The following is a 15144-nucleotide window of genomic DNA, read 5'->3' as shown; positions in this document are numbered from 1 at the left end:
TGTGCCAGGCACTGTGCTAGGTGGTGGGATCCAAGAGCAGATACAGCAGAACGGTCCCACAGAGCCCTCGCACTGCACAGTTCTGGGGGCAGGGCTTGCACCTTTGTCTGTGTGGGTAATGATCTGGAATTGGGGAATGCACAGCCTACATGGCCACACATGATAGCTCTGAGTTCCTGTCCTCTTATAGTGTGTAGTCTAATAATGGAGCTTAAAGTCTAGTCTACCAACCCAATGCTTACCAGGTGGATAAAGCAACACCACATTGTCTCCCGCATTTAGATGACCCTTATCACCAAGAACTGATGCAATCCTCTCTGCTCGCTTATGAAGCTGAAGGCAGCTGGCTGTGCACACAGTAGTTCCCTTTAAACAAAAGAAAGTATGAGCAGGTCAAAGCTCAGTAAGGAAATAAAACAGTAACAAGTATAGCCAATTTGATACCATACTTGAAAAGCTTGTATCTTGGTAGATTATCTTTAGCAAGTTATTAATTCCAGTAACTGCCCTGGAATTGTACCAAAAGACATGTGGAATTCCTTTTCCTTTCCAATGTCTGTTTTTACTTAGGGAATATCAACATTAACTTAGATCAAACATATTAATTTATAATTTTTCTTATTTATGGTGGCTTAACAAATACATATAATTTTTTAAGTAAGGAAAAAAGCATAAGGGGAAAATAAGGGAAATAAAAGTACGATGAAGCCACAAGTGAGGTCAGCCAATGATGGTCAGTGGCCATGTGTTCACGTACATTTGCTGAACATAAAACACAAATGATGCTCTGAGCTTTCTGTTAAGACAGAAATAAAAGCAGTTATAATCAATCAAGAGTTCACTAAAAGGCAAAAAACCAAACCCATTGTTGTCAAGTCAATTCCAACTCATAGTGACCCTAAAGGACAGAGTGGAACTGCCCCACAGGGTTTCCAAGGAGCGCCTGGTGGATTTGAACTGCCAACCGTTTAGGTTAGCAGCCATAGCTGCTAACCACTATGCCACCAGGGTTTCCCAAGAGTTTGCTAGCTAATAATAAAGATTAGGAGATTAGAAGATGGCCAACTGTTTCTGATCCTGAGAATAATTTCTCCTGTAGGCCTGCATAAACATTCTTATTACAAATTCAAGTTTCACTGGGCTGTTTTTTGAACCTTTTTCTTCCCTAGTAAAATATAACATACATAAGGGAAAGTGCATAAAATACACATGTATAGCTTAATGAAAAACTATAAAGCAAGCATCTGTGTAAGAACCAGCATGGCACTGCCAGCAGCTCAAAGGCAGTCGATGTATCCCCTGCTCCCATCCTTCTTTCTCTACATAGGTAACCACAACCTGGACTTTTCTATGTTAATCACTGATTTCCTTTTCTTTATATTTTTAGTACCTATGTTTATATCCTTAAATGTTTAGTCTTCCTGTTTTTAAATTTTATATAACTGGAATTGGACTATACACACTCTTCTGTGCTTTGCTTCTGTCTTTCAACATTATTTTAAAAGTCATCTACGCTGCTGTGCACAGGTACAGCTCATTCACTTTTGTTGCTGAATATTATTCCACTGTATGAACATATGACAATGTATTCATCCATTCTGCTGATGGACACTGTCATTCTTGAATACATGTCTTTGCATAAATATTTGGGTTTTGGTAGGGTATAGACCTAGAAATGGAATCGCTGGGTCATTGGGTATGCCTATCTTCAGCCTTACTGAGTAATACCAAATGGTATTCCAGATGGTTGTTCTTTGACTATTGTGCCAATACCACACTGTTTTAATTACTATAACTTTATAGCTCATAAATATCTCACCATAAACACAAGTTTTACTGAGCTGTTTCTTTTTTAAAAAAGAATCTTCATTTTATTAATATAAAGCAGTACATGTTCAGCATAGAAAATCTGGAAAATAAACATAAGGACATACAATCCTCTCAGACAGATACAGTCATCACTTTAATATTTTGGTGTATATTCTTCTGGTCTTTTAAAAATGAGTGTATATTCTATATAAATTCACATGCACATTTTTTATTAAGCAAAAATGGCATCACATGATACCATCTGCCAGAGGTTGTATAGTGCATTGGCTAAGAACGTGGGCTCTGAAGCCAGTCTGGGTTCAAGTGAAAGGAAAGAACTCATTTCCTAGCCCTACCACATACTAGCTCTGTAAACTCAGGCAAGCTATGGCTCTTTGCCTCAGTTTCCTCAAACTTAAAATGAACGACTAAATGTAAAGCACTTAGAACAGAGTTTTGTATCCAGTAAATACTCAATTGTTAAAGTTTCGTATCCTATTTTTTCCACTTACACATTATGAGTATTTTCTGGGTCATCAAATATTCTTCTATAACATGGTTTTGAATGGCTGTATAGTAAGTATTTCATTCTATTTATATGCCATAATTTATTAGCCAATTGTCTATTGTTGGACATTATTAAGGTTATAACACTAAAAAGAACATCACTCTGGCTAAATTCAGTGTTAAATTCATAAAGCCGTTTCTTATAACATTCCTCTTTTTGGTCCTTGTTATAGCAGCAAACCAAAGTTCAGTAAAAAACAGTTTTCTGGGTGTGAGAGAACAATACTGTATGCTATCTTAGTTATCTAGTGCTGCTATAACAGAAATACCACAAGTGTATAGCTTTAACAAAGAGAAGTTTACTCTTTCATAGTCCGGTAGGCTACAAGTCCAAATTCAGGGAAATCTTTCTCTCTGTGTTGGCTCTGGAGGAAGGTCCTTGTCATCAATCTTCCCTTGGTCTAGGAGCATCTCAGCACAGGAACCTCAGGTCCAAAGGACGTGCTCTGCTCCTGGTGCTGCTTTCTTGGAGGTATGAAGTCCCCCTGTCTCTCTGCTAGCTTCTCTCTTTTATATCTCAAAAGAGATTGGCTGAAGACACTATCTAATCTTGTAGATCTCATCAACATAACTGCCACTAATCCATCTTACTACATCATAATGATAGAATATATAACACATAGGGAAATCAAATCAGATGACAAAATGGTAGATAATCATACAATACTGGGAATCATGATCTAGCCAAGTTGACAGATATTTTGGGAGGACACAATTCAATCCATGACATATGGTTACTGAGCTTTCTGGTGGTCTGGGCTAATCCAAGATAAAATGTTAGAACGTGCAGAAGAACAGATGGACTTCATGTCCTTTGGGCAATCATCCATATGTATTATTTCTCTAACCAAGCACCACACTGAAACTTGTGCTCACTAACAAACATCTGGGTACCAGGCTATAACTTTAACTGTAGTCAAGCTTGGGAGTGGAGTGGGGAAGTAAGCTGGGTTCACATCTTCTCAATGAAACATAAGGAACTCAATGAATCCATGGGCCTGAAGAGAAGCCCACTTCACATATAGGTGGAGCAGAAAGTCCCAAAATTTTCTACCACGAACAGTGGTTCTTAAGGTTTTTAATGACTTTTCACTTCTAAGGTGCACAACATATTCCCATCATTAAGTTCTATCACTGTATGAATTCTCAAAGGTATAATGTATATCAGAATCTAAGGGGTTGGGAGCAGTTTGGATAAGTCCCCTAAGAGATTCCAATAGGCCTTCCAGTCTTTCCAGTGCTGATAAAATCTACTGTTATACAACATGGTCCCAGAACTTTTAGCATGTGACTCAACCATTAAAACAAACATAGCTCAGCAGACTCCCCCAGAATTCATGACTGTAAAAATATAATATTCTGGTGAACCAGCCATTAGAAACCAGTAGTTAAATATACCCTTGCATATTTTCCAATTTGCTTTTTTTGGCTGTTAACAATAAATCATCTAATATGTACTAGAATTAACTTTGGTTTTTAAATTATTACTCCAAAGCCATTTTTTTTTTCCTGGCAGAAATCAAAGAATTAAAAGCCAAGTTGGATAAAAAGCTGTATGACATAATGCATTCTAACCAACCATCTTTATATCTACGTTAATTGTAGTGTTGGCCCCATGATTCCCATCAGAACTGAATAAGGAAGATTTGATTGTAGCACAAGAAGAGATAGTATTAAAAAACACTCTAGTGGTCTCATGTCAACCTAAAAGTGATCAAGCAAATTATCCTCATATGTCAAAACAAGGAGAAGACAATATTATATAACTCCTTTCTAGGAGTTGACGACAGAAAATATTTTCTGATGAAAGTAATCAATCAAGAGTGCCTAAGACACTCACTCCCACAGTACTCAGCTGATTAGATGCACAACTGAATGTCTACTACCTTGGCATTTAACAGCATGAAGAGGGTATGGTCAGGAGTAGCCTGGGCTCGCCACTGTAAAATCTCCGCCAGAAACTGGTGCTGAAGTCATAAAGCAGAAAAAAATAATCAGGATCAGCAACTTTTTAAAAGTTGTATAATGCATCTCCCATCTGTCCTTGACTTGTTTGCAAAAAGTCAACACTTCTGGGACACTTACCTTCCTTACTAAATCATTTTCTTCAATTTGCCCAAGATCCCTTCCTGCAGCTTGTGCTATGCGTTTTCCAGCAACCAGATTCCCAACCATCACAGAAGCAGGGCCTACACCTGTAAGGAAAGGCAAAAATCAACTCTCTGCAGATGGCAATTCAAACTGCATATCCCCATGGCATGTCCAGACTGACCAAAGCTGGTTCAAATGTTCATTCAACACCACTGACTGAGCACCCTTCTAGGCACTGTGAACATGGTAGTAAATAAGACAAAGCTTGTTTCCAGTGCAGAAAGGCAGTCAGTAAGTACACAGATGAATAAATCATGTCAGATAGTGGGAAGTGCTAGAAAAAATAAAACAGCACCATGGGACAAACAGGGATGGGGGGTGGCAGGGAACTTGGGTTGTCAGGGAGAGTTTCACTCTGAGGAGGTAACAGTTGGCTGCATAGGTTTCTACTGATAAATAATATCATCTGCTCCAATCATGATACAACCCTAAAAGAGTGCTTAAGAGTAATCAATATCTAGACTGGAAATAAATTTGCCTTCTGTGAGGACTTAGAATGCATTTATCAGGAATATGAGAAGTGCTTTATTAAAAGTAAATAAAGAAATTCAGATTATGGGACATTCTACAAGACAACTGGCCTGGATTGAGTCTTCAAAAATGTCTACGTCTTGAAAGACAAAATAAGGCTGGGAACACCTAAGACGTGACAGCCAAATGCAATGATGCAAATGCAAGTGATCGTGACTGAATACTGGATTTTTTAAAAACCAGCTCTAATAGATGAGCAGAGAAATTTGAATATGGACTGTATATTATTAGATGATAGTATTATATTGATGTTTAATTTTTTTAATATGATAATGGCATTGTGGTTTATTAGAAAAAATTTAGGAGAATGCTTTTGTTCTTTGGAGATAAGTGCTGAAATACTTAGGGGTGAAGCATCATGATGTATGCAACTTCCTTTCAAAGAGTTCAGTAAAAAAAAAATGTTAACAAATGGTGAATCTGGGCGAACGTATACAGGTGTTCATTGTACTATTCTTTCAACATCTCCATAGGTTTGACACATCAAAACAAAAAAAGGGAGGAACACCCTCCCCACTCCCGAAAGAAAAAGTGCTAAGGCCAAGCTTGTATGGTATTCTTGAATGGTCACTTAAAGATTAAGACACTAGTGTATCTAACTAAGAAGACAACAAAACAAAGTTTATTGCCAGCTGAGTTTGGAATAATGCTGATGGTACATTTACATTAAGATTAAATATCTTTTATTGCTCAAATCTGTTGATCCTGAATATATTGAAACAGCTGGAACAAAACCATTTAAGTCATATAATCATTTTAAAATGGGTAAATATTTGGGGAAGGTAGGAAAGGGCATACAAGAATTCTTTGTATTTTTTGCAACTTTTTTGTAAGTGTGAAATTATTTCAAAATAAAAAGTTAAAAATATTTAAAAATCAAATTAAAAAAAAATAAAAAAAGGTAAAGTACTCCAACATTCTGCTTTAATCTGTAGAGTGTCTACTGTAATTTTAAGTAGAGAATATACAAAATTCTTAAGAACTGAATAATAAATTAGTTACATCATGTTGGAGACAGCCTTTTATACAGGCAGGGATTCAGAGTACATTTGATGGTGTAAATTGTCTAATCCTGGATTCACATTGTAAAAATAATAAAGGCCTGGCATTTAAAAAAGTGAATTTTGCAGCATAGTTTAAAACAACAACAAAAATACTTCAGTGTATGCTAACTGAAAACAGCAGCAACGTCTTAAAGCTTTCCTGTGTGCATTTTTGGATATGTAGAGTCTATGGGTACAGAGAATAAAAAATAACTAAAAGCAGTAACATCAAGAAGCTAATCGTTGACACTCTGCTGTACTTGCAAATACGTCTTCTTATTTTTCTCACAACGCTCTGTAAATTTCCTGTGGCAATGACTGCTAGTCATCAACCCTCGTATCTATTCTCTTTTTCTTCCTTAATAACAGCACCCCCACTTTTTAGCTGGGCACATGCCTGGAGTAAAGACTATATTCTTTAGTATGGGACAATGGTATGTAAGAGGAGGTAATATATGTAATTTCTAGAAAATATTTAAAGGGGAAGAGTATTCCCTTCTTTGCCTTTTCTCCTATCTGCTAGCTGGGATGTAGAAATGATGGCTGGAGGTCAGGGAGCCTACTTGGACCCTGAGGATGGCTGTGATACATTGTTTAGTCTCTTCCTTCCCCACTTGCCTTGCTGCGGTTACATGGGAGGTGTATGGTTCTCTCCCTGATTGACTATGGGCATGATCTGACTTGTTTTGGACAATGAAATATAAGAAGTGACACAAACAAAAGCTTTAAATATGCTTGTGTAGTTTGGCTTGCCTGCTTGCTTCTGCCATCTGCCTTGAGACACATGGAACAGTTCTGAACCCAACCTGCAGCCTGGAGCCAAGTCAAGCCCTGCTGATCCTAGGCAAACTCAGCAGATCTGGAGCAGATCCACAGTCCCCAGGGGAAAAAAACAAATGCTTGTTATTTTAAGTCACTGAGTTTTAGAGTTATTTGTTATATAGCATTTCTGTAACAACAGCTGACCGACCAATGTCAGAGCAGAAAGGTGGGAAGCTGGAACCACAGTGATTGAGGAGTTACCATCCTAGCCCTGGACCACCTGTCTCTGGATTACTTTTACTGGAGAGAGTCTCTGATTTCTTTTACTGGAGACAGAAAGAAACTTGTCTCTTGTTTAAGCTGCTGTTATGTTTTTCAGAAACCTGCAGCCAAAACAAGTCCTAGCTAACACGTATCTCTTCTTTACACAATAGCTCTAATAAGCATCTCAATGAGATTTTTGCCACTGGGCTGCTTAACATCTCCATTCATTTTCCTTTTCCTTTCTGTTCTGTAATGACCTTACTCCTCACCCATTTCCACCTTCCTGTATTTGTTTTTCTTAAATCCTAACCTCTCGTGCTAATCCCATGTCATCTCCACCTCTGTCCATGCCATGATTTTCAAACTGCTTTAGTCCTTCCCATAGGCATCCTGCTAAGATGTTGGCAGGCAATGACAACAGAAAGAGAAAATACTGAATCCAAGCAATGTTTTCGTCAGACAGGTAGATGCTATGCCTATAGGGGCTTAGGAGTAACTCCTTTATATAGGTTTTATCATTTAATAAAATTGGTTGAAATCTGGCTAGCAAACCACTGTTTCTTTTAAGCATCTACTATGATATGAAAGTTCTGTTAGGAGAATCCTAGATTAAATGCTATTTAAAACAGAATTCTACCACATGACAAATGAACATAGGACTTCATGTTAACAGGATTTGAGGTGGAGAAGGATTTGTGTGTTTTATGTATCTGTGATGTGTTCAGGCAGGTAATGTGTTTGAAGATACTTCTTTTTATACTATACATCTCTTGATTAGTAATGCACAGAGTTCCTGGTTTTGACTGCCACTTTAGAAGATCAGCCTCCCTTAAACTCTTATTTCTACTAGCAGAAACTGGTAAATATCATATATACTTAAGCTCAGTACACAGAGATACTCAAATAAGGTTAGTTGATGAGCTGACCATAACATCTAGATAAACAACTGTGATATGATCTTCAGCCACCGGGACAACTGCAGTGATACTGCAGAGCAGATTATATTAACATTTTAATATCCTGATAAAAAAATCCTAGAGTTAGAGGCTTCCTTCTGTGTTTTATTACTGTACATTACGTTACCTTTCAGCAAAAGTTGTCTTACAGAAATATAACAAAATGCCACATTCTGTCTTCCCATCTGATCTTCCCATTTTCACTTCCTTTTCCAAAAATGTTTGGAGGTTGAGGTAAGGGAAAGGAGGAGAGTGTGTGTGTGTGTGTGTGCAGATTTTGGCTCCCATGTGTTTTCAGGAATATAGAAAACTAGGAGCCTCTCATGATATTTAACTTTGCAATGAAAATAAAAAAGCATCATTGAAACTTAATGATTCCACGTGGGATTTAACAGACATTTTAACATGACTGATCATCAACTAATTATTCCTCACCTTAGCCTCCTACTCAGTCAGCCCTGTAATCTAGGTCTGCTCAGAAATTAGGCAAAAAGATGAAGTTGACTATTTTTTTTCTCTTTTCCATATGGCAATTCATATACTCTCAGTTACATTTTGAGCTCAAAGGAATATGGCAAACGCAAAGCATGCCGTTTATCTTGTGCTTATGATCCAGAATGTTTTTGAATTAAGTGTCTTGCTTCCCAGAGCCATAGATCCAAATTAGACCCCTAACACTAAAAAGGAAAGAGGGATGACTCTCAGCAAGAGATGCTCAACAGAAAGGCGGTATAGCACAGTGACTCAGAGTATAGACTTTAGAGTTAGAATTAGTGTGACTCTCAGCTCTGCCACCAACTATATTTCTTTGGGAATGATATTTAACTTTTCTGAATTTTACGTTTTGCATCTGGAAGTAAAGCTTTAGGATCGTATATGTAAAGTGCTTAGTTAGTGTTTAGCATTTAGTAAGCACTCAAGAAATACTATTCTTAGTGTTATCAGAAACCTCCCTTACAGGACTTGTTTCATTCTAGTTCTACAGTGGGATTTTGATTATCTTGACCCCATAACCTTATATTCAGGAGATAAGCAGACATACTACTGAGAATTACTCAGAAAAAGAAAACAGCAGTAAACTCAAAAAACCCTATTCTCAATTCTCCCCACTTTTGGTCAGCTGATGCTATTTCTTGTGTTACTAACCTTTGTAAAATCAAATTCTAGAGAAAGAATCAAACTTGGAGAACTCAGTCTCTTGAAGTTACAATTTTGATGTATTACCTGGTTGCTTTTGCCGGGGTTTTGGCAAATTGGTCACACACGTATGTGGGCACATGAGGATATTGCAAGGATGCAGAGACCCCTCCAGAAAGAGCTGTTTTGTCTGAGATAAATGGATTCCTCCAAGTGGAGTTTTTGGCAATGTATTGGCAGGCACCAGAGCAAGACAATAAACCCCCACTTGATGAATGCTGTCAATTGCCTAGAAAAATACAAAGAAAAATATTTAATGAGGTTAATTTTTGCCACTTTTGACATCCATTATTTTACTCTAGGATTCTTCTTTCTCTATCCATTCTAGGTGTAGAATCTGGTAGATTATTAATATCCCATACATGGTGGGATAATTTGGAAAAGCATAGTGATAACGGCTGTACAATATGAAGAATATAATCAGTATCACTGAATTTTACATGTAGAAACTGTTGAATTGGTGAATGTTTTGGTGTGTACAGTTTTATCCCAATAAGAAAAAATTAAAAAGAGAAAAGAAAAGAAGATCTCATACATCTAAAGATACCTAATCTTTTCCTTTCAGCTATGGCAGAGATTAAAAGAATAGTGGTAAAATACAGTCTAAATGGACAGAAGTAGATACTGATTTGCAAGTCTCAATATGTTTTCCCAGTGATAATGTCAAGAGTCTAAAAAGTTGTTTTGGTTCTTTTAATCTTTTAGTTGTCCAGAATAGCTCAATTACATAGCTGCAAAGTATTTCTGTTAACAATACAATTAAAGCTGGCTAAATGGGCCCCCACTTAAGAGATGTTACCATGAATCCCATTTGCAAAGCACCAAGGTAAGTCCCATCACCCTGAACACTGGGGCCACAAGCTATCCTCAGTGCCCCTCCACTCCAGTCACGTAGCTGTATGCTTACTAAGAGTCAACTGTCTTTCTACACCTGCTTATGCCAGCTGTTCCTGTTCTTGTGTTTATGTAACTTACTTAAATATTATATCAACTGAGAAAATATGAATGCAAAAAGAAAGAGTTATGCTTGGGAAAGACTCATGCAAGTGTGAGTTTCTTTTAAAAAAAAAAAAAAAAGAAAACACTGTTAATCGGTACGGACAAGTGGATTGTAAAAGGTCAGGATTATGTATTCAGGTCACTTTTCAAATACATACATTCTAGTCCCAGTTTAAAGGAAACGAAACCAGAAATCAAAGACAATGCGTTTGGATATAGTTTAGGGAAGTAACTTGACATGGAACTAAAATCTGTGTACTCATACTCACAGAAAAGGCCTTACTCTAAATCAAATGAATGTACATTTTTAGGTTACATGTTAAAATTTAATATTTGAGGAATTTTTCATTTTTATGATTCTGTGTTTCAACCACCTTTTTAAATAAACTGGCCAACTACGAATACCAGTTCCAACCATATCACTTAAGAGGGTTCTACTGTATTACCTGTTAAGTCTTACTGAAAATGAGATACAATCTTAGGAGAATGGACTAACAGTCCTAAGAGATGGACAAGGCCTTTTATTAAAGCTAGCTAAAAAGGCAAAGAAATAAGCTTAAAAATCATATTCCTTAGACTATTCTACTAACCTGCAGATATGGTTGGGAAATGAAAAGTCTGGCAGTTTCTAAGCTTCTGGTATTTTAGAATAATAAAGTTAGCAAATGTATTACATGTAGTCTGGATTCCTCACTGAAAACACATCTGGTAAGTCCTCTCTTAACCACCTTTCCTTAGAAGATGCTGAGTTAGGTATTTAGTTTACATTATACATAGACCTGGAATTAAACAACCTCTGGACTATAACCTACCAGAACATATGGTGTACTTTACTGCTCTACTAGGGATCCAGATGCCCCAAGCTGAGACGTTACACAGACTGGGAAAGTAATGCACTCTTATTTCATGCCCAGATCAGACCCAAAATGACAAGAATTTGAATTGGTAGGTTAGCACTGCATTTAATTGCTATAGTTGTTTTCCAGGGAAAAGTAACAAGTTATCTTGAGGGAATTTCAGGTATACACAGTTTCCTGCAATAGGAAAAAAATGTGTAATTCACCATAAAAGTCTATCAATATAACCCACCATTCATCCTAAATGAAATAAAAAGGTTTTTTGTTTGTTTGTTTGAAAATATGAATGGCATGAAAAATATTCTCTTTTTAAGTCCAAATCTTAGCTATCTTTCAGAGATCATCCCAGTCCTACCTTCTTCATGGTCTATTTTTCTACTATAAATAGCCTATACTATACCAGCTGTGAATTCGGAGTCACAGATCCTCAGGGTAGGAAGAAATATTAAAAGTCATCTAACCCTATCACTGATCTTATGTTTGCATCATTTCTGCAACGTTGCTACTGACTGGCAGTGCATAAATCCAAATGCCCCAGGCTGAAAAGTTACAGACATTGGGAACACTTCCAATAACAGAGAAGTTGGTATGGCAAGGACAGTTCATGCTTTTGGACCAGCCACCTATCCAACAAATATTTACTGAGCCTACTACGACCATGTGCTAGCAGAGTTACCAGGCTCTGGGGATTGAGCAGTGAACAAAAGAGATAAAGTCTTGGTCCTCAAAGGGCTTATAGTAAAGCAAATGTACAGAATAATTAATAAATATAAACATATATGGTGAGAAATGCAAAATAAAGAAAATACAGAGTGAAAAGGGATGCTATTTAAATATAGTGGACCTCTCTAATCTTACTGGAGATTATACTTATGATTATTATTTTTGATGATAACAGTAATCACCATCATCATTTACTGGGTACACACATTATATACTTCAAATAATTATCTCACTTAATTCCTCCAATAGCTCTGTAGGATAAGATGATTTTACTTCCAGTTTAAAAAAAAAAAAAGTTGCCGTCAAGATGATTTTGACTCATGGCGACCCCGTGTGTGCAGAGAAGAACCACACTCCACAGGGTTTTCAAGGCTGTGACCTTTAGAAAGTAGATTCCCAGGCCTTTTCTTCTGATGTGCCTCTGGGCAGGTTTAAACTGCCAATCTTTCAGTTAGTAGTCAAGTGCTTATCCAATTGGCCACCCAAGGATTCCCATCCACACTTTACAAATTAGGAAATAATTGGTGATGTTTAAGTAACTTGCCTCAGGGCACATATCTGCTAAGAGGTAAGCTGAGATTAAAAGTCAGATCTCTATGGTTCTACATGAAGACTAGGTTCTTTTCATCATTCTAGCCTGCCTCCTCAACTAGAAATGTACCCCTTATACTGAACTCAAATCTTTCTCCTCCCCTAATGGTTTATCTCACCTAGTATCTCCTCCAGCTACACTGTAAAGCTATTTCAGTCAGAACAACATCTTACACTTTTTGGATCCCTTACTCTCTGGATACCATTTATGGTATGTGGTAAAATTATAACTGTTGACTACTGCCAAAGATATATCCCACATCAAACCAAAACCAAACCCACTGCCGTCAAGTCGATTCCGACTCATAGTGACCCTATAGGACAGAGTAGAGCTGCCCCACAGAGTTTCCAAGGAGTGCCTGGTGGATTCAAACTGCCGACCTTTTGGTTAGCAGACGCAGCTCTTAACCACTATGCCACCAGGGTTTCCACATTCCACATATGGACAGTTAAAACTTTTGTGGATAATAAACACATAAAAAACCCAAAAACCAAACCCGCTGCCGCTGAGTCAATTGCGACTCATAGTGACCCTACAGGACAGAGTAGAACTGCCCCAGAGGGTTTCCAAGGCTGTAAATCTTTACGAAGCAGACTGCCACATCTTTCTCTTGTGGAGGGGCTGGTGGTTTTGATCTGCTGACTTTCTGGTTAACAGCCAAGCACTTTAACCACTGTACCACCAGGGCTCCTCAGTAAACACAAAAAGGCACAAAAAAAGTGAAGCATTTGCTGAGGCAAGTCAGTTCAACTGTTCTTGGCAACCTGAGCAGAAATACGGTACGTGGTCCACAAGCAAAGATGGTGTTAACTACAGGCAGTCCCTGGATTACGAACGTCCGATTTACGGACAACTTGTACTTACAAACAGACTGCCATAAAGGCTATTATAATAAAAAAAATTTGAGTTAAATACAATGGTTTGTAATAATGAACGCACGCATTACTTTGTGATGTTCATGAAACCATTGCATGGTTTGGAAATGTTTCTTAAATGTTTTATATGCATAGAAAGGTAAAATATATACTGTATACTAAGACAAACATTTGACTAACTGATGCTAAATAAGAACCGTATGTACCTGTTCCGACTTACCTACAAATTCGACTTAAAGACAGACTTAGGAACAGATCTCATTTGTAACCTGGGGATTGCCTGGTACCTGATTTTGTCAATACAATCCAGAATATCTGAGCTGCTTATCTCTGGTGGCAAAGCCAATCTGCCCTGACAAAGACCCCATGGTGTGGCTCACCTGCAGCACACGGCTCATCCACTGGAAACTATCTTCCTCGGAAGCATCGGGTCTTTGTTCCGCAACCACCACAATGCGCTCATCATAAAATACAGACACAGAAAACACAGCAATTCTAAGAGAGACAGATCAAACACATCAGGACACCGTTCACAACCAGTCCTATTTTCTTTGTTTAGTTGGAATTAAAGAGAGGGGATGACCCCACCACACTATCCAAAAATGAGTAGCTTAGAAAATGCCACAATCATTACCATCAAAATGAGGACTCATTCATTCATAAAACATATATTAAAAACACCACTGTCATGAATGTTGGGGACAGAGTGGTACATAAGACAAACTCCTTCTCTTCATGGAGTTTACATGTTAGAGAGACAGAACAAACAAATAAATAACGATGTTATGTTGTAATATGCACTAAGAAGAAAATTAAGGCAGGCCAAGGGGTGGAGTGATGTGCAGGGTGGCTAGGGAGGCCTCCCTGGGGAGCTGACACTGGAGCAGAGACCTGAATGAGGTGAGGAAGCGAGCCATGTGAAGATCTGGAGGAAGAGTTTTCCGGGTAGTAGGAACAGAAAGCGAAAAAGTTCTGAGGTAGGAACGCGCTTGGTAGGTTTGAGGAACAGCAAGAAGGCCAGTGCGCCTGGAGCAAAGTGGTGAAGCAGAGAGTGGTAAGGAGAGGTCAGACACAGGCATGGGCAGATCGCCGAGGGCCTAGGCCAAGCGAAAGAGTATGGATTTGTTCCGAGTGAGGTCTCTGCTCCAATGTCCCCTTATTAGTGAGGCATCCCCAGACCACCTTATATAAAACAACAAGCAACACCCTATTCCCGCATGGTTTTTTCCTATATAGCGCTTATTACCATCTCACATGTTTTCTGTTTCCCTGTTTATTTGGTTACTGTCTGTTTTCCCCAGTGAGAACGTGAGCTTCACAAGGGCAGAGACTGGCCTGTTTTGTTCACTGCTGCATCATGAGCATCTAGAACAGTGGCACATAGTTGGCACCCAATAAATATTTGTTGAATGAATGTATGAAAGAATGGGAAGTCACTGGCAAGTTGAACATGCCGGTATGCTTGTCTCTTTCCTTCCTTCCTTCCTTTCATCTGTACATATTACTGAACACCAACCATATGCTGGGCACTGTGCTGAGTGCTGGGGACAGTACTGTGACCAAAGACAGTCATGGTTTAGAGTCCCGTGGAGTTCATATCTCATAGGAAGCCACAAAAACAAACAAAAAAAAAAAAACCTGCATTTCAAGAACTGGTTCTTCTTTGGTTTCACTAATTTTTCTTACTTCTTAAAAAATTAAAGGGACACCAAGTTTGCTTTGAGGATATTTATCCATCATTGTAACCTACTGAATAGGATATCAACTATTCAAATATGTAGCAGGTATCTCTTCTTGTATTATTAAGCAAAGAAAAAA

General features: G+C 38.0%; 1 protein-coding gene across 3 annotated transcripts in view; it reads right to left on the bottom strand.

Annotated features, from left to right (window-relative positions):
- DIP2B (disco interacting protein 2 homolog B) overlaps nt 1–15144 on the bottom strand; it is a 258083-nt gene that overhangs the window by 22699 nt on the left and 220240 nt on the right. For all 3 annotated transcript variants that reach the window (XM_023742402.1, XM_004388322.2, XM_023742403.1), the window contains 5 exons: nt 13707–13821; nt 9308–9509; nt 4462–4571; nt 4263–4343; nt 243–366 (listed from right to left, as the gene is read on the bottom strand). In XM_023742402.1, coding sequence (XP_023598170.1) covers nt 243–366; nt 4263–4343; nt 4462–4571; nt 9308–9509; nt 13707–13821 — 632 coding nt within the window. The remainder of the gene's footprint in view (nt 1–242; nt 367–4262; nt 4344–4461; nt 4572–9307; nt 9510–13706; nt 13822–15144) is intronic.

Source organism: Trichechus manatus, unplaced genomic scaffold (genome assembly GCF_000243295.1).
Source record: "Trichechus manatus latirostris isolate Lorelei unplaced genomic scaffold, TriManLat1.0 scaffold00209, whole genome shotgun sequence".
Classification (NCBI taxonomy): domain Eukaryota; kingdom Metazoa; phylum Chordata; class Mammalia; order Sirenia; family Trichechidae; genus Trichechus; species Trichechus manatus.
The sequence above is the reverse complement of the archived record's forward strand: the minus strand, read 5'-3'. Positions and strand labels throughout refer to the sequence as shown.